General features: G+C 40.6%; 1 protein-coding gene across 2 annotated transcripts in view; it reads right to left on the bottom strand.

Annotated features, from left to right (window-relative positions):
* Positions 1-366: 366 nt before the first annotated feature.
* The window catches only part of SLC1A1 (solute carrier family 1 member 1), a 106,325-nt gene continuing 80,233 nt past the window's right edge, over positions 367-26,458 (bottom strand). The window contains exons 6-12 of one of the 2 annotated variants that reach the window (XM_036738405.1): positions 24,314-24,412; positions 22,733-22,917; positions 19,366-19,473; positions 17,127-17,249; positions 16,497-16,691; positions 10,030-10,164; positions 367-2,324 (exon numbers count right to left, since the gene is read on the bottom strand). In XM_036738405.1, the coding sequence (XP_036594300.1) occupies positions 2,078-2,324; positions 10,030-10,164; positions 16,497-16,691; positions 17,127-17,249; positions 19,366-19,473; positions 22,733-22,917; positions 24,314-24,412 (1,092 nt within the window). In that variant the 3' untranslated portion in view covers positions 367-2,077. The remainder of the gene's footprint in view (positions 2,325-10,029; positions 10,165-16,496; positions 16,692-17,126; positions 17,250-19,365; positions 19,474-22,732; positions 22,918-24,313; positions 24,413-26,458) is intronic. The other variant, XM_036738406.1, reaches the window with a different exon arrangement.

The raw sequence follows: 26,458 nt of genomic DNA, 5'->3' as shown, positions 1-26,458 counted from the left end.
CTGATACTTCCTACTTGTGACTTTGGGCCTCAGTTTTCCTCTACTGGAAAATAAGAGTATCAGACTAAAGTCCCTTCTGGATTTAGACCTATGATCCTATATGAAACAGAAATGATTTACCTTTATCTCTCTAAGTAAATAAATGGATAAGGGAAGGAAGGGTTGGGGGGAAAGGTTGAAGGAGATCATTTATTTAGACTGGAATGGCCACATCATTCTCATTTATGAGTTAATAGCAGCATAGTGCAGTTAGGAAGCAGTTTCCAAAGCAAAGAAGATCCCCAGTTAATAAACAACCCTGGAAACCTTAGTGTTACTGATCAATGAGTTCATGTTCAAGGTAGGGGGAGTCATTTTAAGGTCAACTTTTCTTTGTTTAGAGAGAGCTTTATTTCATATAAACAACACCGATACTGGGATTCTAAAATTCACAGAGCATCACACTGGAGATTTTCTGGGGCTGGGATTACATACAGAATTTTTTTTTCAATCTCACAAACTTAATTTAAGGTGCAGTCAGTCTATACCCACATTTATTTTCTTTTCGTTGTTTCTTTGGCACATTTCCTGATTCTGTTAAATACAAAAGCGTAGGTTGAAATGGACTAACACTGCAGAAACTTGATTATTTTGGACAACAGTTTAAGTGTAGTTTTATGCTAAGCATTATTTACAAATGGAGGACAGTCAAAGCATGAGCATCCTTATGCTTCAGGAGAATGATTACCAGTAGAGCCGAACAGCTCCCCAGGGGAGAATAATGAGGATCAAAGAATGGACAAGACTCCCCTGAGGTATTGCATACAAACATCAGGCACTATGCAGCTCCTTCTCCGTGGAAATCCATCATAGGCACAGTCCTTTTCTGGTCCTCGTGGTTTGTTCGAACCAGGACATTTAGTAAAATACAGGTTGGCTGATGCAGCTTGGCCCTTTCATTCAGACCTGGATGGATGCAAAAAGACAAAGATGCCGGGGCTCTGGGATCTAAGAAATAAGTAAGATAAAAACTTATCTAGCCTGTGAGTGGCTCTGTGGTATACTGTCTTATTGTCTTCTACAGAGTAGAGATGAGGGAATTTTCCTCTCCAGCAGCTAAGTTCTGAAAATCCTAAAGCATTGGTTAGGCCACCTCTGGTCATCTTCATTCCCTCCAGCTGTCATGGGGCTCATACATAGAGATGGTACAGTAAGAGCTAGACTGACTTCTCCCTTCTGTGCCCCGATGGAGAAGTGCTCCCTTGCCACCCAAGCTTATTAACAGTGGCTTTGCAGTTGCTTTTGAAGAAAAGGAAAATATTTATTTCACATCGACAGTTTAATTCTGACCTCTGGTAACTCTATGAAAAAAATAAATATTTGTATATAAGAGACCTCGATAATGAACATGGTGGTAGCGGCAGGGTAAATAGTTTCTTGATGTCCAATATAGCACTTTTAAGACACAAAACAAGACACCCCCCCCACCCATCTTAAAATGTTTATTGCAGGACTCTGCTGGTCTGTTTTCTTTCCAAAGTAATTTGCTTCAGACAAGTGCAAAATGGAAAATTTGGCACATTATCCATTGGACTATTTGGATGCAGTATAATCTGCCAAAAAAAAAAAAAAAAAGGAAAAAAGGATGTGTTAAGCAAAAGAACACGTGTATCAAAGGAGAATTCAAATAAAGTCCTGGGCTCAGAATGGCAGAAGAGTTAAAAAAAAAAGAAGTGAAAAATTGACCTATGCCCGAGAAAACTGAATGATCTTTGCTCCATTTTACGGCTGTGATTTCAACGGTCACTGGTTTTCATACTTCCAAATTCCATCAGTGATGATTTTTAAAAAATACAAATAATTCAACTTCTCTCTTAATCCTTCTATCCTTCTTTCTCCCCCTCTTTCTTCCTCTACTTTCTGGAGCAAGGGCTGAGGATCCAATATAGAAAGTAATCTGGAAGTCTGTGTTATCAAATCAAAAGCACTCAGGTTGGCTAGTTCCTCCCCCCCCCCCTTAATTATGTTTTAATTTGCTGAGAGACCCCTCTTGTGGTGATGTCCTGAAATGTTCCCAGCTCTGGACATGAAAGGGGCTCTAGAACTGTGATGTCTGAGTAAATGAGATAGTGTCAGATTTGTCTATGGCAAAGCCTCCATTGACATAAGATTTCTTGGTCTCTGCATCTTCATTATCAAGTATCGTAGATTCCAAGGCAAAGGGATTCACGATGTTGACTTCGGATGTGGCATCCATGTGTTCTAGCTCTTTTTTAGAAAGCTTCTCTACAATTCCCGTTCCATATGCATCACCAAGGACATTCACCATAGTTCTGAACCGGTCCCTAGAAGAGAGAGCCCTTGGGTTAGATGGATTTTTTTTTTATCTTAGTTTGAAGAATGTGAAAGGACACTGTACTATTCAGTTTCCACTCAAGCTAGCAAATCAGAGAATTTCAGAGTTGGAACAGATCTCAGTGGCCATTTGTTCAACTCATGCCTCAAAAAGGATTCCCTCTACAAAGTACCTGATAAGGAGTTATCTTTCTTTTGTTTGAAGGCCATTAGTGACAGGGAACACATCATCACCTGAAGCAAGTCAATTCATTTTGAGGCAATCTCTCATTGCTCAACTGAAATTATTCTCTCCAAAGTTACTAATGATCTCTTAATGGCTAAATCTAATGGCCTTTGCTCTGTCTTCATTCTCCTTCCTCTCTCTGAAAGTATTTAAAACTGCTCATCACCTCTTAGCTACTCTTTCCTCTGTGGGTTTCATGACACAGATCTTTTGGTTCTCCTTCCTTTCTGATCACTTCTTGGTCTTTTTGCTGAATCATCATTCATATCATGCCCCTTAACTCTTAGGTATACCTCAAGACACTGCCATGGGTCACCACTTCTTCTCTCTCTCTACCCTCACTGCAGGGCGGGGTGGAACCTTATTAGCTCCTATGGATTTAATTATCCTCTCTAGGCTAACTCCCAAATTTATATACCCAACTCTAGTCTCTCTCCTGAGATCTTAGTTTCACATCACCAAATGCTTATGGGATTTTTTGAATTTGATGTCCCATAAGCGTCTCAAACATAGCATGTCCCAAAACAGAACTCATTGTCTCTTTTTCTCTGAACATAGCCTTCCAAACTTTTCTATTTTTGTTAACAGCACCCCTCATATGGGGTAGTGGATAGAGTGGTGAACTTGCAGTCCAGCATTTACTAGATCTGTGTAATCTTTGACAAGCCTCCCTGGGCCACAGACTCCTCATCTATAAAATGAGGGGATGAGATTTAATGGCCTCTAAGGACCCTTCTAGCTCTAAAACTCTGGCACTTTGATCCTTTCAAATACCCATTTACAACCTCTGTCAACTTTGACCCCTCATTATTCCTCATTCCACATATCCAATTAATCTTGTCCATTTGACTTCCATATTTATCTCATACATCCCCTTCTCCATTTTCATTCAGGCCCTCACCACCTCTCACCTGGACCATTGCTATAATCTTCTAATTGCTCTCCTTTTCCCAAGTCTTTACTCAGATCCATGCTAGTTCAGTCATTTCGGTCAAGTTTGACTCTTCATGAAGTTTTCTTGGCAAAGATACTGGAGTGGTTTGCCATTTCCTTCTCTAGCTTATTTTATAGATGAGGAAACTGAGGTAATCAGGATTAAATGATTTACTGAGGGTCACACAGCTAGTTAAGTGTCCAAGGCCAGATTTGAATTCAGGAAGATGAGTCTTCCTGATTCTAAGTCCAGCACTCTATCCACTATGCCACCAAGCTGCCCCTATTTTGTATATGCCTATATGTGCGTGTGTGAGTGTGTGTAAGTGTGTTGTCTGTCTCCTCCCCCTTCTCCTCCCCACCATTAGATTGTAAGCTCCACAAGGGCAGGGCCTGTTTCTTCTTCGCTTTATGTCCCCAGTCCCTGGAACAGTGCATATAGTAGGTATTTAGCAAATATTTGTTGATTAATTGATTGGAGCTGAAGTATAAGGGTACGTATGGAAGTTCAGCATTAGACCAATAGGCGTAGTTACTGAAACTCAACAAAGCTGTGACTAAAGGTAGGTAACTGCCTACTCTGAAAGATGCAGAAAAGATATTCTTTAACACTAAAAAAATACACACTATTTTAATGCTAGAAAGCTGTACTCTATGATAAACATACTTATATAGGGTTACTATTTTACAGATGAGAAAACTGAGATAAGTTGCCTCTCTTATGCTCATATTTAATTCACATGTGTCCTAATGTTGGCTTAAAGCACAGTTCCCAAACCTTGCTTGGCATGTGCTAACACCCTGTGTTGGCTCTGCTCCCTAATCCCTACCCACTCAAAAAATGAAACAAAAAAGTTAGTAGGTCAATACGAGCTTTCCCACACTTGAAACCAGGCATCCCAAATGTTTACTCCAGTGTTCTTTCTACTGTGTCATAGAGCTGATAAGCTAAAATGAACACCATGTACAAAATACAACTAGTTTAATGTGAGAATCAGAAGGACAAATCAGATTTTATCTTTGAACGCTGACTCCGTCTTGTGTTACTATATATATTCTCCTCCATTTTGTTTTTCTGGCAGATTATATGTTTAGATTATATGTTTCATACATGCAGGTGGATGTAATTAATATCTTTTTATTTTATAAAGGACCCTAAAACCTACTAGTCCATCTCTCAACTGGATCAAAACCTACTTTCCTTCCTCCCAACTTGGGAAAGTCCCTAAATTTTCCTCCAATTAGAAATTAGACTACCTTTTTTTTGTATTCTGGTTAGTTATTTTTGTTATAATTAATGGGACTTTATGGGCTTAGTCGGGAGGTGGCTATAAAAATCTGCTTTACTTTATATTCAGGGTTTTTGGACTAACTGGGAGTTTACTGATCCATTCTTTTGGATGCCTAGCTAATAATTCATCTATGCTTAGATTGTTTCATTAGTTGTTATTAATTGCCCATTATAGTGGCCAATACCAAAGCAGGCATATGTAGGCTGGAACTTGATCCACTGATAAGTAAATAAGTATTTTGAGCCTACTATGTGCTAAGGGTTAGAGATACAAATACAATAATGAAATACCTGAAGGAGCATTCTACTGGGTAAGACAACATATATAGATGCAAGTAATTACAAAATACAGTCAAAGTAATTACGAGGAATTTTATTTTTTGGGGGGTGGAGCATTGGAAATTAGAATGATGAAAGGCCTGTTGTTAGAAGTGCCTCCTGGGAACATTGTACACAATAACAGCAACATCGTGCTACAATCAAGTATGATAGACTTAGCTCTTCTTAGCAATACAATGATCTCAGACAATTCAAAAAGACTCATGATGGAAAATGCTATTGACATCCAGAGAAAGAACTATGGAATCTGAATGCAAATTGAAACAAACTATTTTCTTTCTCGTGGTGTTTCCTTTTTTTTTTTTTTTGGTGGGGTTTCCTTTTTGTTCTGATTCCTTCTTTCACAAGATGACTAATGTGGAAAAATGTTTAACATGATTGTACGTGTATAGCCTATATCAGATTGCTTGCCATCTTGGGAAGGAGGGAGGGAGAAAAAAATTTGGAACTCAAAATCTTATAAAAGTGAATGTTAAAAACTATACATGTAATTGGAAAAAATAAAATACTATTAAGTGGAAAAAGAAAGAAAAGAAGAAAAGGAGTGTCTCCTAGGCTGAGCTTTGAAGGAAGCTAGGAATTCTAAGGAGTACAGGTAAGGAAGGTATGTATTCCAGGAATGGTGCACAGCTTGTGCATACGTATGACCATGGGAGGTGGAAAATCATGCCTGAGGAATAGTAAATGGGCCAGTTTGGCTGGAGAACAGAGTGTGCGAAGGGGAGTAATATGTAATAAGCCTGGAAAGGGAGGCTGGAGCCAGAATGTAAAGGGCTTAAATGTCAAACAGAAGCATTTGTCTTTAATTGGAGAGGCAAAAGAGAGCCACTGGAGCTTTTCAAGTAGGAGAGCGACTAGGTCAGAACTGTGTAGTAGGAATATCACTTTGGCAGCTGTGTGGAGAGTGGATTAGAGTGTGGAGGGATATGACAAAGGGAGACCAATTAGGTGCCTGTTGGCACAGTCCAGGGAGAGGTGATAAGGGCTGAATCACATGTGAATGGAGAGAAAGGGATGGATTGAGAAGTGTTGTCAAAGCAGAATAGAAAAGGCTTGGCATTTGTTTCTCAGAGGAAACAGGATGTTCTAGGGCTTTCACAGAATCAGGCTCTCCTAGTAAAGCAGAGGGGGAAAGGAGAGAGGGAGGGAAGAGGGGAGGGGGAGAGAGGGGAAGGGAGAGATGGAGGGAAGGGGGGAGGGAGATAGAGACAAGGGGGAGGGGAGGGAGAGAAAGGAAAGGAGGAAGGGGGAAGGAAGGAAGGGGGGAGAGGGAGGGAGCTCAGAGGCCATTCAGGCCAGTCCATACCTGAACAAGAATCATCAGAACAACATACCTGACTAATAGAAAACCTCCAGTAAAGGGGAACGCATCACCTCATGGGGAAAGCCATTCTATTTTTGTACAATTCTGACTGTTAGGACATTTTTCCTGAAATCAAGCCTAGATCCACCTCTTTGCCACTTCGACCTCTCATTCCTAGCTCTGCTGTCTTAGCGGAGGGGCAGGAAGAGGAAAGAGACATGCCAGTCCTTTAAATACTTGAAGACAGAAAGGCAAAGGAAGGAATGGGGTAAATTATCTCACATAAACAAGGCAAGAAAAAACTTTTACTGTGGAGGGGAAGCTGGGGGAGGTGAGGGGGAATGAGTGAACCTTACTCTCATCAGAATTGGCTGAAAGAGGGAATAATATACACACTCAACTGGGTATAGAAATTTATCTTAGTTACCCTACAGAAAAGTAGGAGGGGAAGGAATAAGAGAAAGGGGGAGGGGGTGACAGAAGGGAGGGCAGATTGGGGGAGGGGGTAGTTAGAAGCAAAACAGTTTTGCAGAGGGACAGGGTGAAAGGAGAGAGAATAGCACAAACAGGAGGGGAAATAGTATGGAGGAAACTATAGTTAGCAATGATAATTGTGAAAAAATTTTGAAGCAAGTTTCTCTGATAAAGGTCTCATTTCTCAAATATATAAAGAACTGAGTCAAATTTTTAAAAAATTAAGAACCATTTCCCAATTGATAAGTGATAAAAAGATATGAACAGTTTTCAGATAAAGTAATCAAAGCTATCTATAACCATATGAAAAAAATGTTCTAACTCACTATTGATTGGAGAAATGCAAATTAAAACAATTCTAAGGTACTACCTCACACATACATTGACCAATAGGACAGAAAAGGAAAATGAGAAATGTTGGAGGGGATATGGGAAAAGTGAGACATTAATGTACTGTTAGTAGAGTTGTGGACTGATTCAACCATTCTGGAGAGCAATTTGGAACTATGTTTAAAGGGCTATAAAACCACACATACCCTTTGATCTAGCAATACTACTACTGGGTCTGTATCCCAAAAGAGATAAAAAACAAAAAAAGAAAAGGTCCAATATGTACACAAATATTTATAGTAGCTTTTTTTCTGGTGGCAAAGAATTGGAAATTGAGGGGCTGCCCATCAATTGAGCAATGGCTGAACAAATTGTATTATGTGATTGTGATGGAATACTATTGTGTTATAAGAAATGATGAGCAGAATGCTCTAAGAAAAACCTAGAAAGATTTACATGAGTTGATGCAAAGTGAAATGTACTGTGTACAAAGGAACAGCAATGTTGTAAGATGATCAGCTGTGAATGACTCAGCTGTTCTCAGCAATTCAGTGATTCAAGACAACTCTGAAGGCCTTATGATGAAAAATGCTATCCATCCCCAGAGGAAGAACTGATGGTGTCTGAATACAGACTGAAGCATACCTTTTTTACTTTATTTTTCTTGTAGTTATTTTGAGTCCATTTTTTTCACAGCATGACTATTACGGAAATATTTTGCATAACTACACATGTATAATATATATCGAATTGCTTGGTTTCTCAATGAGGGAAAGGGAGAGAATTTGGAAAGTTTTGAAAACAAAAATGTTAAAAATTGTTTTTACATGTAACTGGGGAAAAATAAAATACTAAATAAGTTTTTTTAAAGGATAAAAAAATAAATATTTGAAGACAGCTATCACACCCTGTCTAAGTTTTCTCTTTTCCAAGTTAAACACAGTCAGTTCATTCAAGGAATTTGAATCCCCAGAGAGAGACAAATCTTGAAGCTTCAGAGAAAAGTGAACAACGTTGACTGCCAAGAATTGGACAAAGCCTCATTCTTGTGAAAACTGCAGGTAGATCAAATTAGCTTATGCTCACAAATAATGTGTTTATGTCCAATCTAGACTGTGCCAACACTGTACATAAAACATATTGTCAATGATTGATTGACCTTCCTTTGGGTCAATTGGCAGCTTTCTGTTTTTAGCTATTCCAGAAATAAATGCCATGGGTAATGAGTGGGACAAGCAAGAGAGAGATTGACTAGGTTCTGGAATCAGAAGATCTAGGTTCAAATCCTGCCTCTGACCTTTACTACTCATGTTGCTTTGGGTAAGTCATTGACACTCACTAGGCTCAAGTTTTCTTATCTGTAAAATGATCAGTTTGCAATTAATGTCAAGTCAAGTCAAAAAACATTTATTAAACTGTTGCTATGTCCCAGGCACTGTGCTAAGCACTGGGAATACAAATATAAGCAGAAAGAAAAACAGTCCTTACTCTTAGAGAGATTACATTCTGATGAGAGAAGACAACACATAAAAAATAATGGCTTGAGGAATCTTTTGCAGTTCTAGATTTCTGATCCTATATTCCTTATTTCAGTTGTTTCTGACTCTTTATGACCCTGTTTGGAGTTTTCTCGGCAAAGATACTGGAGTGGTTTGCCATTTCCTTCTCTAACTCATTTTACAGATGAGGATACTGAGGCAAACAGGGTTCAGTGACTTGTCCAGGGTCATAGAGCTATTAAGTGTCTGATAACAGATTTGAACTCTGGAAGATGACTCTTCCTGATTCCTGATTCCAGATCTGGCATTCTATCCACTGTGCCACCTAGCTGCCCATATTCCTTATAGAACACTGCAAAGCACATCCCTTCCCTGTGGTGGCCTGGCTAGTTCTGGCTCAATCCCTGAAGTCCCCACAAAGGTAGAAAGAGGACTGGTGTGTAGCTTTGTATTGTAGCATCCCCATAAGAGAGTCCAGCCTCCCACTGAATCATTCTGACTTGTGGGGAATGTGTTTGTAGAAGAGGCAGTTGCTGAGTCATGGAAAGAGCGTTAGATTTAGAGACAGAAGCCCTGGGGCGTGTCCTGCCTTTGCTGTACAATATGTGATCATGTGCAAGGCCCTTCCCTTTCCAAGGACTCAGTTTCCTCTTCTATAAAATGAAGGAACTGAACCAGAGTTCAATGTCAGGAAGAAGATAGAACACTGCATTTGTAACCAGAAGAAATGGGTTTGGATCCTTGCTCCGCTACATGCCACCTGTGTGACCTCATGGTAACTTATTTGTCCTTTCTGTGCCTCAGTTTCCTCATCAATAAACTGAAGGAGTTTGACTAGATGATCTCTCCTTTTATGGCCCCTTTTATGCCATACATCCTATGATACTTCAAGCTTTAAAATGTTATGATCGATAGGTTTGTTAAGGTCTGGGACTAGGTAGGAGAGGCACCTTGGGGATAGTTGTGAGACCATGGATAATCACTAGTCTCATTAATATCTGTCTTTTTGTTCCCTGCCCAATATCTAACCTTGGGCATAACCATATCAGATGAGAAAATGGTGATACTATTTATTGGCATTTTAAAATCAGCACTCATCTTTATTATGATGAGTTAATTTTTAAGCACCTTATCAGGTAGCCTGGTCAAAAAGAAATTAAGATAGCAGCACATGGCTCCTCGGGCCATCTAGAAAGAGAATGGCCATAGGCGTGTTTAGAAAAACTTGTCCTCTCCTCTCACCCTGTTAAGGACAACGAGATTGTTATGGTTGGTTTCAAGTCAGAAAAGTATAACTCACAAAAGCCAGTCAACAGCGATGATGAGGGTGACGTCTTCGGCCGGTAGGCCAACAGCGCTCAGTACAATGACCATGGTGACTAGCCCTGCCTGAGGCACTCCCGCAGCTCCAATGCTGGCAGCTGTTGCTGTGACACTGTGGCCAAAACACAAACACAAGAAAAGGAGTTGGAAATGTAATCTTCCTTTGAAGGCTCTCTGTCTTACACCTGACTGTCGTTGCAACTTCTTCCCCAAATCAAACTGAGAAAAGTTCATGACTACTATGTGTATGACTTTGTGGGGGCATAGGAAGAAGGAGCTTATGATCTAGTAGGGGAGATAAGGCAAGTGGCATGAATACCTACAAGGCAGAATATGGTCATCAAATAGAGAAGAGTCCTAGAGGAGAGGGAAATAACATCTTGCTGATGTGGTCAGAGAAAGGTTCATTTTGTTGTTAAGCCATGTCCAACCCTTTGCGACCCCATTTGGGGTTTCCTTGGCAAAAGTACTAGAATGATTTGCCATTTGTTCTCCAGCTCATTTTATAGATGAGGAACTGAGGCAAACAGGGTTAAGTGACTTGCCCAGGGTCACACATCTAGGAAGTGTCTGAAACCAGATTTGAACTCAGGAAAATGAGTCTTCCTGACTTCTGACCCAGCACTCTATCTACTGTACCACCTTAGCTTCCCTGAAAGCTTCATGGTTTGGCCTTAAAGGAATTTGGTATTTAGTGACCCCCCCCCCAAAAAAAACTGTATCCCCGGAGTTTAATAAATACATTTCCTTTCATTCATTGATTCATTTGGTAAAATTCACAAAATACTTTCCTAACAACTCCATTAGGTAGTGAATTACAAACATTATCCCTATTTTATAGACGAACAAACTGAGACTCAGAGACAGGAAGAAGGGTTTGGGAATGTCACGAGAAAGAGCACACCAGATTTTATGCTTGAAATCATCTGTATTTTGATTTGCCTAAAGTGACCTTTAGGTTCCTGCACTACTAAATAGCTGTTAATTCTACCTGGAGTGCAGAATTGTTTACTTAGTGGGGAGTAATGAAAGTGACTACAAGAGATAGTATAGAGTGAAATAAAAGAAGGTCAAAGACAGATCATTGGGAGACAGTCACATTGGGAGGAAAAGAAATAATGCAAAAGAAACAGAGATAGAGAAAGGATGATAAGAGAAACAGGAGGGGAACCCCCAAGGCACAATGCCACCGAAGTCATGGGTGAGAAAGTGTCCAGAGAGAGGGAAGCAACCTCGGGTACAATGCTGCAAGACGATGAGGATGGAAAAAAGTCATTTGGATTTGGTTATGGGAAAGTCATTAGTAATCCTAGAAAACAGAATGCAAAGTGTTTAAAAGTAGAGACAGTTATAATAATAAAAAATAACAATACTATTTATAAAACACTTAAAAGTTTATAAAGAACTTTATGATTATTATCTCACTTAGATAGAAGGTAGATACTACTATTCTTTCCATTTTACAGAGAAGGAAACTGAGGCAGATGGGCTAAGTTACATGCCCAGGATGACACAGCTAGTAACTCTCTGCCTAGATTTGAACTCAGGTCTTCCTGACTCTAAGTCTGGTGCTCTATCCATGGAGAATTTCAGAGTTAAAACACAGGCCTGCAAACTAATTAAATGAACCCTTACTCAATGGAGAGTCTCTTCTATGATATATCCAATGAGCAATCACATCCAGACTTAAAGGCTTCTAGTGAGGGGAACCCATTGCCTTCCAAGGCAGCCCCTCTCACTTTTGCGTAATTTTCCAAGGAGTTTTTTCATGTAGCCAAAATAGGCCTCTGTGTAATTTCTACACAGTGCTTCAAATTCTGCTTTCTGGAACAAGGCCTGATAAGTCAGATTCCTCTTCCATCTGACTTGAAGACATCTAGCAGGTTTCCCCTAAGTGTTCTCTTCTATAGGCTCAATATGAGCACTCTTTTCCCCCAGTGGATCCTCCTACAGCATGTTCTAGAGGCTCCTCAATATTCTTGTCAGTCAGTCAACTAGGATTGATTAAGCACCTAGCATGTGTCAGGCACTGATATTAAGCACTGTGGATGATCCATAGAAAGGCAAAAGTCCCTGCTTGCGGTCCTATTGGGAAATCCTTTGTCTTATTAATACACTTCCTAAAATGTGGCTCCTGGGACTGAAGATGACACTCCAGATGTGGTCTGAGAAGGAAAAAATAGAGCAGTAATCTCTTCCTTCTGGATATGCTTCCTCTCAGTGCAGCCTTAGGTCTTGATAACTTTATTTGGCTAACATCTGGCACCATTGACCCATATTGAGTTACTCTGCAGCCTCCTGGTCCACTGCTCTCCACTCCCAAGCTCCCTTTCGGAGGAAAGCCACACTTCATCCATTTCAAGTCTATAAAGTTGATGTTTTCAAAGCCAAGTATAGGATTTTACATTTCTCTTTAGCAAGGAGGGCAGATAGGTGGGGTAGTGGATAGAGTGTTGGAATTGGAGTCAGGGAGATCTGAGTTCAAATGTGGCCTTAGATACTTACTTGGGTAAGTCACAACTTCTGCCTGCCTCAGTTTCCTTATTTGCAAAATAGGGATAATAATAGCACCTACCTCCTAGTGTTGTTGTGAAGATAAAGTGAGATAATACTTGTAAAGTGTGGGGCAGCTAGGTGGCACAGTGAGTAGAGCATTGGCCCTGGAATCAGGAGGACCTGAGTTCAAATGTGACCTCATACACTTGACACATTTACTAGCTATGTGACTTTGGGCAAGTCACTTAACCCCAGTTGCCCTGCCTACCCCTCTCCAAAAAAAAAATACTTGTAAAGTGCTTTGCAAACCTTAAAGCACTATATACATACTAGCTATTGTTATCAATACACACTTATTGTTATATCTTATTAGATCCAGCTCATTGTTTTAGCCTGCAGAGATCTTTTTGGATTCTGAATCTGTTATTCAATGTGTAAATTATCCCTTCCAGTGTCATCTGAAAATGTGATAAGTAGACCTTTGATAAAAGTGTTAAAGAGCACAGAATGAAGGTAGATGCCTAGGTGTATCAGCCCATTAACTGCTCCCTGCTCTCCTATTTAGTGAGTGCCCCATATAGCGTGGTACCCTCATCCATGTTTCGCTTAACTTCCCGGCCATAGTCCCCAGTCATCTAGCCCCAAATCAAGACCGCCATTGCTATAGGAAAGGGTGTGTCAATCTATTCCACTCTAACTGTACTGACCATCCCTGTACCTTTCCAAAACACTTCCTCTGTGTGCTGCCACTCTTGTTAGGATGTAAGCTTCTTGAGGGCAGGAGGCTTTGTATACATATCCAAGGCTCGATACATAGCAAGTACTTAATAAACACTTTTGCATTCATTAATCAATTCCACCAGTTCTGACTCCACCCATCTTTCCATCTTGTTCATAAAATGAGAGACCATCAAATGCTTGGCTGAAATATCAGAAAACTGTATCTACAGCATTTCCCAATCCACCACATAGACTACTCTTTCTAGATATTTGGCTAGAAAGAGAAAGGATGAGTGCCTGAGTGGGTAGTAAGATCACAAGGTGGCCTTTTCTTTTTAAAGGATGAAAGATCTGGGCATGTATTTTGCCCAATATAAATAAAACCAGTGAGAAAGAATGAATATTAATGTGGGAACTTGGTTTTGGTTGGGCCCAGGGATTCCTAAGTCTGAGTCAGAGAATTGTGTCCCCCAAATTACCTCCCCCTTCAAACCATAGACTTCACATATATCAAGTGACTAGGCATTTCACACTTCATTTCCACCTAGCTCCTCTCAGGTGAAATCCTCTCCACTTCTGAACTTTCAATTCAGTGTAATGGAATTAGAACACAGTCAGGAGCCCTGGGTTTGAACCTTGACTCTTACACTAAGCTATATAACCACGGACTGATCTTTCAAACTCTTGATTTCCATTTCACCTCTACAATGGGTAAGACAAATAGTTCTTAAACTACCTGCCTCCATATGGCTCTTTCAGGGAAAGTATGAACCTTAAAAAGCTTTGTAGCTTTTGTTGTTATTGTATTCCCGAGGCACTTTCCACACGCAAATCTATACCATAAGTTACAAAATTTCGAGAGTCCTGCCAACACTGCTCAATTAGGTGATTTGTCCAAGACACAGCCCAACTCCGGCCTCTGGTTTGTTTCAATTTTAACGGAGTATCCTGCTTCCTGGTAGGTGAGTGACTTAGACTGAGCCCATACAGTACTGCTTTGCCAAAGCAAGTGGTTTTGTGGCCACAACGGCATTTTAGACAGCTTTGGCTTACTGAGCAGGAAGCCATGGTGTATCAAGAACGAACAAGTTTCTGCAGACTGAGGTTGGGTATGGAATTGAGAGAGTACACATAGTCAAGGAGGATTCTGACTTCGACCTCAGTCCTGTTCCTACAAAGTGCAGATGTGCCACTTCCTTTGGCCTGAAACTCAACACTTTTAAGGGATTTCTGAAGCTTTGGTGTAATTTACCTTTGACTCAGAGGTTTTTTTTAAATAGAAGAAAACAAAACTTTTCAGTGCCTTTTTTACATCTTCAGGTTCCATTTTTAAGAGTAGGGGCACTCAGGGATCTGGAATTTAAGTCTACTTAACAAACATTTACAGAGAAGGGGCCTTTAGGCATCTGAAGAGCGCTGCGCATAGGAAGAGATACAAAGGGCACGGATATTATCACTAGTTTAGATCCAATCCTAGATAAAACTGTACTTGGGCAAAATTTATAGTTATTTCACAATACTATGGCATACAGAGTGATTTTCAGAAGGGCCAAGTCCTGTGATGTCAAGCATGATTGTGTGCCTCCATGAGGGCCTTAACTATCCAATGGTTTTATAGTATCTCAGGATCGTAGAATTAGAGCTAGAAGGGAGGGAGGAAAGAAGGAGAGAAGGAAAGAAGAGAAGAAAATAGAGAAGGAAGGAAGGAAATTAGCAATCATTAACTATCTATTATGTGGCTAGGCACTATGCTAAACACTTTACAATATTTTCTCGTTAGATCCTCATAATAACTCTGGGAAGTGGGTGCAATTATTGTCTGCATTTTACAGTTGAAGAAACTGAGGCAGGCAGTGGTTAAGTGACTTGCCCAGGGTCACACAGCAAATAAATGCCTCAGTCCAGATTTGAACACAGATCTTCCTGACTCTAGGCCCAGTGCAGTATCTACTGTGCATCACGACCTTAGAGATCATTTAGTCAAACCCCCTCACTTTATAGAAGAGAACACTAAGGCCCAGAGGAGTTAAATGACTCCCCCAAAATGACGCAGTTGAACTCAAGCCTTCTTGACTCCAAGTCTAGTACTCTGCCATATCACCTAGTTGCCTTAAGGGATGACAGAGTACCTAGAAGGGGAGGGGAAAAATTTAATTCAGGAAACATTTATTAAGCACCAACTACATGCAGGGTACACAAAATAAGATTATGTAGGTGGAGGCAGCAATGATTTTTTAAAAAAACAATTACTATGGGTCTTACATATTATTATTGGCTATGGGCCATTGGCTGACGGTGGCTTAAGTGTATGGCTAGAGTACAATGAATAAATGTGTGTGTATCTTGGCTGCTTTGAATCTAGACACAAGGCCTACTGTAGTAGGGCAAAAAATTAGAGGTACCTGGAAAATATAGAACCAAGGTGAGGAAGGAACACCTGGAGTGAAAGTGACAGATGCTCAGAAATGGGCACTTTACTGAGCCACCTTATGAAAGACTAGATTTGGAGTCAGCACTTAGGTTTAAGTCCTGCTACATAAGTCATATGATCACATACAAGGCCTCAGTTTTTTCCTCTGCCAAGCCCTCTTGGAATCCAGTTCAGAATGCTGGCTCTGGAGTCAGGAAGGCTCGTCTTCTTGAGTTCAAATTCGGCCTCAGACACTAGCTATGTGACCCTGGGCAAGTTGCTTAATCCTGTTTGCCTCAGTTTCCTCATCTGTAAAATGAGCTAGAGAAGGAAGTGGCACAGCATTCCAATATTTTTGTCAAGAAAACACCAAATGGGGTCATGAAGAGTCAGAGATAACTGAAAAAGGACTGAAAACAATAAACCAAGATGGCTGGGAAGAGGAAGGAGATATTCGACTTGGTTTTCTACCCAGAAGTTTAAGTCTGCTACAGAGCCGGCTTGCGGGATTATTTGTTCTAATATTGGTAGAACACGGGACACACCCTAGATTGTAATGAAGCTTTTAGATCGGTTCTGCTCTGAAGCCAATACAGAGGATGCCTTTGGATCAAACTTCAATGGCTATGGTCTTGTAAGGGTTCCATTATATGTAGCTTTAGTTATTCTTGGGGATGAGGCTATGCAGACAGAGTAGAAGCCAAAGCAACATAATCTTTAACTGGAGAATACTCAATACTTTGAGCTATCTTCACAGGTGCTCTATAGGGAGGCTACCAGTAATAGTGATGAACATTCATGGGACACCCTCACCCCACCTAATGGTGATTATCTTCCCAATGTCCAGATCCAAGTCATTGAGTTGTGCAATGAACACAGCAGCAACTGCTTCATAGAGTGCAGTTCCATCCATGTTGATCGTTGCCCCAACAGGCAGAACAAATCTGGTGATTCTCTTGTCCACTTGGTTCTTTTCTTCTGCACAGCGAAAGGTAACAGGCAGTGTTGCTGAGCTGAAGAACAAAAAGGGAAACCAGTTCATAGCTATGGAATGTCAGCCCTATACTTCTTGAATATTGAGCCTTTTTTGCTTCTAGAAAGAGTTTAAAGCATTAAACCTGCCCTTCAGTAATTCTAGAAAACAAAATTCAGAGTGCTAATTATACCTCATACAAATACAATAAAACCCTTTGTTTTGAAAATTGTTTCGTATTAGGAAAGGGGGAAACATTTTGTGGGAGAGGAAATATATTCCCAGGCAGAGACACCAAGATTATTACTAAGAGATACCAATACTGTAATTTCTTAGCCTCAAGGTTATCTCTAAAACTGTAGTGTTTTTGCATCTGCCATTATAAAACAGAGGAAGGGACAGACAGACAAAGACAAGATTCAGAGACTCACTTTGGCCCCATTTGTTACCAGGAAAACATAACATCTTCATTTACCTGGAAGAGATCATGAGGGCTGTGAGCAGTGCCTGTGCCATCCCCATGGCAAACCGGAAAGGATTCTTTCTTACAACTAGCAAGTAGATGAGTGGGAGGATTATAATGGCATGTATGGCAAGCCTGCAAACAAAGAAAGACAGTTTTATAGATAATAACACTGGTAGGAGGAGTACTCACTTTTACTGGGATAATAGATCCATCAAAGCACTAAACTATTTTGAATATGTGTATGTATGTGTGTGTATGTATGTATACTTATTTGTGTATATATAACCAGAAGAATGGTTTTACTGATGTGGGAAACTCTTGGTATATGCAGCTCAGCAATTTATAACTTATAGTCTTAAAGATTTGCCTGAGAACACTTAAAAGTTAATTGATTTTCCCAGGGTCACGTACCTAGTATGCATCAGAGACAGAATCTGAACCCAGGTCATCTTGACTCCAAGGCTATTTACCAGTACAAAGTACAAATATTTCCTTATATCTATGTAGAAACTATACTTGAGGTAAACATTTTCACATTCCTTATCTCACCTGATCATCACAACCATCTTGTAGGTAGAGTAGTTCCTCACCAACCCCAATCCTTGTTTCATGGATGAGAAAACAGGTGTGGAAGTTAAGTGACTTCCACAAGGTCACATGGCTGGTTGGTGGCAAGAATGAAGGGTCCAGGACTTCCTAACTACTTTTTCTACTGCCACATGTTATCACCCAGACAGACATAATCCTAATGGCCTGAGGAAGACTTCAGGCTCTCAGGCATTCCCTACTTTTCAAAGTGTCATATTTTGAGACTCTTCTCTTTTCTTTCTCTCCCATTCTCTAGGCTAGAGTCTAGCCCTTTCCAGAGAAAGTATCCTCATTTCAGCTAGAATACTGGAATTACACAATCTAGGGACACAGAAGAGACAAGGAAAAGAAATCAGTAGATGACATACACAGAACATGGTGATCATTTAAAGCCTATAGCCTTTTAAAGTAAATCCTTGCTTGTGCAAAGATGAAATTGGTTGGAGAGTTCCGGATGTAGTCATTAGATCTGAAGGCAGAGTTCTAACCTAATGCCTGAGAACTTGAGGTTTATATAATAATGATGAGGATGAGGATGATGATGACAATTAGCAATAAAAGCTTCCAAAGAGAACAGTAGGGGGTGGAGGGTTAGCTTTGGAAGAGCTGGGTTCAAGTCCCATCTCAGATGCATATTAGCTACATGTCTGACAATTAGCAAACCATCGTACCCCAGGCAGCTCTGTGAGTTGTAGATTGGTTGCTGATCTGTATTGACAGGTGGATGTTCGTTGCACACTAAGCAATCCCTGTGCTGATGAATCACAGGACTCAGTCAAAAGGCTGCAGCTAAGGACCTAGGAGCCCACATGTGGCCTCAAGGCCAGGGTTTCCTACTCCTGCAGGCCTATAACTGGTTCTCTCAATGTGTGACCTTGGGTACATCATTTAACCACTCTGAGCCTCAGTTACCTCATCTTTAAAATGGAGATATCAACCTCAGGGGGTTATTGTGGAGATAATGCTTTTGTCAGCTTCAAAGACTACAGAGTATGAGCCAGCTTTTTTGGCATGGCAGGTGTAATAGCCTAGAGGGTATCACAGGCTTTAGAAACACAACTAAGCCCTGGAAGGCATTTGGATAGTCAAGAGATGCCAGGAGTGAGACAAGTATTTCCTTATAATGTCCCTAAAACCCTACAGGATGTTCTCAGAGAATGAATTCTGAGCAAGTGGTAGGCCTCGAGCAATAAAGTCTGGTACAGCTCATTCTCCCCAAAGCCAGCAATTAGCACAGCATAATCCATTTCCAATTTAGCAATTAAAGAGCAGATCCAGAATTTGCTTATCTCAGAACTCTCTCTTTATAAATAGCCAGAAAGGCTGATTAAAAAAAATTCATGGGAGTTCATAGGATCTAGAGGTAGACAGGCACCCTGAGATCATCTAGTCCAAGACCCTCATTTGGCAGATTAAGAAGCTGAGGACAAGGGAAATGTCCACAAGGTCACCCAAGGTCATTCCTGAATACAGGCCCATTGATTCTAAGTATAGCATGCTCTCTCTTGCTATATACCATTTGGACTTGCCACAGATCACACAGGCAATTAACAGCAGTGGCAAGACTCAAGTCAGGTCCTCCAACTCCAGATGAAGGACTACTCCCATGGTACCGTTTGTCAGTAGCAACCCAACCACCCCCATCCAAAGACTGACATACCCACTGAGCACCGTGACCATGTACAGCCCCAGTTTGCGAAATATTTCCCAGTCTTCAACTTCGATGATCTTCCCAGCAATCAGAAACAAAATGCCCAGTGGCATATACCTAGAATGTGAGCACCACAGAGGGAGGAAAAGAAACAGTCATATTCTGCAGCAGCATAGTAGACAGTTGAGTTAGGCTATTGGTAGAGAGAACACTGGATGACTTCTAAAGTCTCTTTCCTGCTCCTGAGAGCAGAGTGCTCACCAACACCAGCTCATCCATTTGTATCTGGAAGGGCCCTTAGAGAACACCTGGACCAAAGCCTTGACTTTAAAAATGAGGAAGCAGAGGGGAGGAGAAGGACTGAAGTAACTTGCTTAAGGTTACAGAAATTAAGGAACAGATCCAGGATTTGAACCCAGGTCCTCTGACACTGTATCTTTCTCCTTCCCCTAATGGGGTTAAGATGAGATAGCTGGTTCTCTTTCATGTTCAAGGACTGGACCTAAGCAGTCACCTCACCAATGAATATTCTTGATAACAAGGGGAACTGGGCAAGGAAAGCAGGAAGAGAATAAGCATTTTAAAGTGGCTGTTATGTGCCAGGCACTTTATAAAATATCTCATTTGGTCCTTAAAGCAGCTCTAGAAGACAGGTGACATTACTTCCGTTTTACAAATGAGGAAACCGAGACAGACTTTGGTTGATTTGCCCAGGGTCATAAGTGTCTGATGCTGAATTTGAACTCAGGTCTTCTGGGCTCTAGGAATAACACTCTATCCTGATACCTAACTGCCTCTGATTCAGGATGATGGTCCAAAAACATTGGGTATGCCTTTATTAAGCACCTCCTGTGTTCAAGGTTGTGTTAGATGCTGGGGACACATAGATGAAAAATGACAGAGGCTCTGCCTTTGGAGAGCTTACAGTCTAATGATGTGTGTGGGGGGCAAGTGGGATAAGGAAGTGCATGGTGCAATGATATTACTTCATTTACACACACACACGTCTTATGTGTACCCAGTTATTTACATGCCGTATCCCCCATTAGGATATAAGGTTCCAGTGGGCAGTCACCATTGTCGCCTTTCTTTGTATTTCTAATGCTTAATGCTGTGCTTGGCATATAGCAAGGACTTAGTGTGCTTGCTAGCTGACCTACCAACAGGGGCAAAGGAGTGCTAGGCACATGTTACAGAGAGAGAGATTACTTTCACCTGGGGCTGGGGGAGGGGGAGGGTCAAGAGCCTAATACTCTCAAGATCATTTTCATTAGTAGAGAAAAAGGATGCACTTGGGAAGGCCATACATAGGTGTTCATTCACTTTGGGCAGTCCTATCTTAGAAATAATTTCATTGACATTTTTCTGCCTGTATAACTACGTATATTGACTCTGCAGTGTAGCGTGGACAGTAACAGAATGTGTGACCCAGGCAAGATGCTCCCAGAAATAGGGCTCAGAAGGGAGTTTTTAGATCATCTTGTCTAGCCTGCCTCATTTGACAGATGAGGAAACTGAGGACTGGAATTAAATTCTCCATGGTAAGGCAGTGGGTCTTTGGACAGAAGAGAGAAAACGAAAATGGTGAGAGTCATCTGGGCAAAGAAAAGGAACCGGAGGCCTGAGGCAATCATTTAGTTAAGACAGGAAAGCTGTTGTTGCATTACTTGGCTAAAAACTAATACAAGACAGCTGATGCTCACTCTTAGTAAGGCCTTGTCTCTTTCCAAATAAGGACACAGTTTGTCTCGGCAGAGGCTGGATTCTTTCCTCAAAAAAAATAAAGAAAAACAGGTGACAACTGAAGAAAGACTTAGTTTCTTGCAAATAATATTTATGTTTCATGTGGCATTTACATGCTGTCAGGCTGAAGGCCAAAAGTGGTCTCAGTTATCTGATAGGAGATTCTGTGAATGAAAAGTGGGACCTCTGGGGGGTCTCTTGCAGTCCTTTGGGGGCCCAGGACCCCACGAAGAATAGCAGTTCTTCTAACCTCTACCTACCAGCAAAAATACTTGAAAGTCAGGGACTAGCTTCCAGGTCCTTGAATGGAGCAAGGTTCTACTTCCTATGGATGAGGAGCTCCGGAGTATAAGTCAAAGATAGTAAACCTTTAAGAATCATTGTGTGTGAATGGTTTGAAATGAAAGGGTTTTGAGTCATTCAGCCCCTCCCCAGAAGACAGAGCATGGCTACCACCATATCTTTTTAATATCTATTATAATAGAGAAATCTATTAATATCTATTATTCAATAATTAATATCTATTAATATCATATCTATTAAAATACTTGCCTAACTTTGCCAAATCATGCTCACTCCTTTTTTGCACTCACATTTTTTGGCCACTCGAGAAAGGGCTGTCCTCTACCCTTTTTTCCGATAGACAATTCAGTGGCTTTTCTGTAGGAAAAAAACTAGATGATTGGCTCTCTCACTTCCATGTTGTTGTAACTCTCCTAATTATTCAAGAAGAGGACTGGGCTGTCCCTGAGGCTAGAAGGTGCTCCTCATTTGGAGGCCTTCAGTTAAAGGCTGGATGCCCCCTGGTTGGATATGTGATAGAAAAGAGTCCTTTTCAGGTATAGGTTTCGCTAGATGGCTGCTGAGGTCTGCTCCAACTCTGAAATCTTATGATTCTGTAATTTACCTGTGGGGTGAATACATGGCAGATGCATAGAAGAGGTGGTCATTTTGGAGTAAGCCAAGTTGACACGAGCTTGGAATAGCTCTCTTTCCTGTCTGGCCAGGGTCAATCCATGCATGTCCCTATAATCCTTTTAAATCATTTCCTGTAAATTTCCCTCATGCACAAATCCTGATCATAATTTCATGCTTTGTTGTTGGAAGCCATACTGCAAACAAAATGCTAGATTTTCATGGCAGAATCTCAAATTAGAGTGCGAGAGTAACCCCTACTCATGTGGCCTTGTCCTAAAATGTTAACAGTTGGATTGTCCAGGGTAAAAGTTTGGGTTGCCCATGTTCTTCCCTCTGTGTAAGCCCTCCCCCAGTGCTTCATCATAGTGTAGAGGTGACTCAAATCCAGGTTCTTAAAAACAATATCAGTGGAGCATAAAGCAGAAAGGATTCGCGTCTGAGTCCAGAAAGGGATGACAGTTCTGAGAATTGGTCTAACAGAGCCTCATCACCAGAAGGGTGGCCACCAGGGTAGGAATATTTTAAAATTGAATTTAAATACTGGAAACAGATGAACGGAGACATGGAAAGGGTTGGAATGATTCCATACCACTAGAATCATGGCTCCTTGGAGTTACATAGATAGCTTTTCTATTGGAGAGAAAAATAAACCTCTTCCTTTAAAATGGGAGATGGGGGAGAGAAACAAAAGCTAGACAAAAATGAGCCCTCTCACCACATAATGATCTGAACGATTTGCATGGTAGCCTCATTGAGTGCGTTGAAGAAATCCACCAGGACTTGGCCCTTTTCTCCCATCTTCCCAATAACGATTCCAAACACTAGGCAAAAGACAATCAAGCCCAGGACATTTATCCCATCTGAGTAGGAGCCCACTACTGTATATTCTTTTGTGGTGTTCTGTGGAATAAAGCCAAGAAGATATCAGTGAATGATGAAGATACAGCTGGTTTGCATAATCTCTGACATGAAGTCAGGCTGCCTTCCTTAAGAAAAGTCTCAATGTGAATGGGCTCACTCATCCACTTCAGAATAACATTTACACATGACTTTAAGGTTTGCAAAGCCCTTAACATACATCATCTCGTTTAGTCTTCACAACAATCTTGGTAGGCAGGTACTGTTATTATCCCTATTTTACAGATGAGGAAACTGAGACTGAGAGAGGTTAAGTGACTCACTTGGGGTCACACAATAGGTGTCTGAGGCAGAATTTGAACTCGGATCTCCATGGCTCCCAAGTCCAGAGCTCCATGCTAGGTAAGGCCACCTAGCTGCCTTGAATTATATCACAAATTTCAACTGTTAAAATCCATAAGCAACAAAATTCTAAATCTTATAACATATAGATAAGTATGTTTTCATGAAGCAAGAGGAGTCAGAAGGGGAATATATAGGACTACAATGCTGTAATGGAACACCACCCAAAAAGATAATGGAACTCGGGTCAAATAGAATGAGAGATACTAGTTTTAGATGATTGGAGGAAGGGGGCAGGGAAGGGAATAAGCATTTATAGAGTGCCTACTATGGGTCAGGCCCTATGCTAAGCACCTTTTACAAATGTCTCGTTTGATTGGTGTTGGAACATCCCTCCATTCTCCACGTCTGCAGGCGGCTTGTAGCTGTGGAATGTTACACACCCAGCCAGGTATGGTTGCTATATCAAATGGTTTTGTATCTATTTGGCTTAACTTTGATTTAGTTTTTGTTATAAGAAGGGAAGATATGGTAGTTATCATTGAGGGATTATTAGGAAATGATTGGGGCATAAAAGATGCGTTAATTCCAACTCTAGATTTGTAAGGGACTTCGGAGGTCATCCAGTCCAACTTGCTCATTGTACAGAAGAGGATGCCATAGAGCTTCCAAGTCCAGTGCTAGCCATGACTGATATTACATAAGTTAGACATATGGTACTCTGGATGTCTGAAGGAAGGAAAGCAGTTTCTGGGTACCTGACTTAAGAGTCACATGGTAGCCAAGATATTGGAACAATCTGGTTCAAATTAATAATGTACATTTCTTTGGTGGTTTACACTTTACAAAACACTTTCAAAAACAATTCATTGTAGAATTTGTAGGTGATGTACAAGTGTTATTTCTGTTTTACAGTAGAAGAGACTGAGTCTCAGGGTCTATGATTTGCCAAGGGTCACGGTTGGAGCCAGCACTGGAATCCAAGACTCCTTAATCCAGGAGTGTTAATGAATAAATAGCATTTCTATCTCCTCCTCCCTCTAATTTCTCAACAGTTCTTTCCTGGTAAAGGAGAGCAGCTAATTTTGAACAGTACTTTTGAAAGGGCAGTCACCATGAGAGCTGTTACGGATTCTCCTGTGGTGTTCACCTCTGATTCACTTGAAGATGTCACCTCCTCACGTTGGGTTTTGTACTGTGAATTGGAAAAAAAAGATTTGAAACTTGGCTAAGTGAGAATAAATAAAATTCTGGCCATAAGAATGAATAAAGCTGGCAATTATCATTGAGCAAACAAGTGAGTCTATACTCATCCAAGAAATCCTTCCTGAGCCAACAGGTGATCGTGATAATAACTACATAGATTTCTGTGGTCTTTTGAGGTTTACAAAGCATTTTATTCACAATAACCCAATGAGATAGGTAACGCGCTTATTACTATCTCCATTTTACAGGGGAGGAAACTGAGTCTCAGGCCCACTGTCACATAGCTTGTAAAGTCAGATTGGAAAGTATGGAAGCACAAAAGGGTTCAAACCGAGACACTCTCGGAAGCCAATTCTGATTTTTATTTGTTTTGAAGACTTCTTCAATGGGTATTTTGACAGCTGTAGATAAGAGAAGTCCTAAGAGTCAAAAATTTAAATAATAAGATTGAACCACTGAGTCCCACAACCCCCATTCAAAAATGTTCTCCCTTTCAAATTTTCAAAGAAAAAACTAGGAACAAAAATATATGGTATAATATTAAAATGGAGGTTCAAATCCTATTTGTAGATATTTTGTTTAATAGACTTGAGTCCTAAGCATTGACATTTTTGTTAACTATTTTTTAAAAATGAAAAAATATGGTCATATGATTTATACTTCTATCATGGTCTCTAAGCTATTAACACGTATGTTGTCAATGGAGATAAATGACACTGTTATGTGAGTTTTCTATAGTTGATTCAGTATGTCTCAGAGTTAGACTTAACAGAATCAAAGTTCAGAGCTGAAAATGACCTCAGCGGTCATTACGACCAAATTCTAAACAAAAAACCTCTCTACAATATCTCTGATGAGAGGTCATCTAACCTTCACGTGAAGACTTTTGGGACTAGGGAACACAATACTCCCTGAGGAAGACCATTCTACTTCTGAATAATTCTAGTTGTTAGAAAGTATTTTTTTAAATATCAACCCACAATCTGCTTCTAACTTCCCTTCATGGTTTTTGATTTTGTCCTCAGTGGCCAGGCATAACAACTCATGCCTCTTCCTTAGGCCTATCCTTCAAATATTTGATCACAGCGGATGTGTCTCTTCTCTTTCCTCCCCAATTCTTTTCTTCTCCAGGCCAAGCTAAACACCCCCAGTTCCTTTAACTGATAGTCTTATGGTGTGGTTTCCAGTTCCTTTGCTATCTTGGTCACCCTTCTTTTAAAAGACCTTGTGTTTATCAAGTTTGTGGCATATTGCATATAGGTGAAAGAAGGACCCGAGGAGCAATTATATTAGGCATAAAGTTTTACTGTAACTGAATGGGGAGCACTTGAGGAAATTCACAAGTGATCACTGTGCTGAGTCTGCAAAGACACCTTTGGAAGAGACATGGTTCCATGTTCCAGAGGTCAGCACTAAGCAATGTAATTGGCCATTCCGCTGGTGAACATAGACCGTTCTGTTCACTCAATCTATGCAGATGAATGCAGCAGTATATAATGGGCCCAGCTGTATAAATGCAAAAATAAACAAGAGAACAAGGCTAGAAATATATGGGGTGAATGGACTGTTCAAACAATTTCCTAAAGAAAAGCTCAGCTCTGCTAAATGGGTGAGCAAACTGAGTAAGACACTGTTAGGAAGACTGAATCACTGGGATTGTATGAGATTTGGTAGGAGATTTCCCAACGCTGCAGGAAAAGGAGGATGGGAGGGAAGAGCTAACATGTTCGTTGTTTTTTGGTATTTTTTATCAGTACATATTAAGCTATTATACATGTTATGTATTTTTCTATATATTACTATATATTGCTCTTTATTTCATTGTATTTTTTTCTTCAAAGAAATAAAACCTAAAGCTCTTCTGTGCCAAATCACATTCCTCCAAGACTGTTGGCTAGACATCCAACTTCTTCCTCCTTAGATCTGTTGGGAGAGAAAGAAGGAGGACGAGGGGCATAATACATGCTAAGTATTGTATCCTATTTTCTTAGCCGCATAACTCACAGTGTAGAAAGGAGCTCCATTCCTGGAATGG

Source organism: Trichosurus vulpecula, chromosome 9, assembly GCF_011100635.1.
Source record: "Trichosurus vulpecula isolate mTriVul1 chromosome 9, mTriVul1.pri, whole genome shotgun sequence".
Lineage (NCBI taxonomy): Eukaryota > Metazoa > Chordata > Mammalia > Diprotodontia > Phalangeridae > Trichosurus > Trichosurus vulpecula.
Note: the sequence above shows the minus strand (reverse complement) of the source record. Positions and strands in the feature narration are given on the sequence as shown.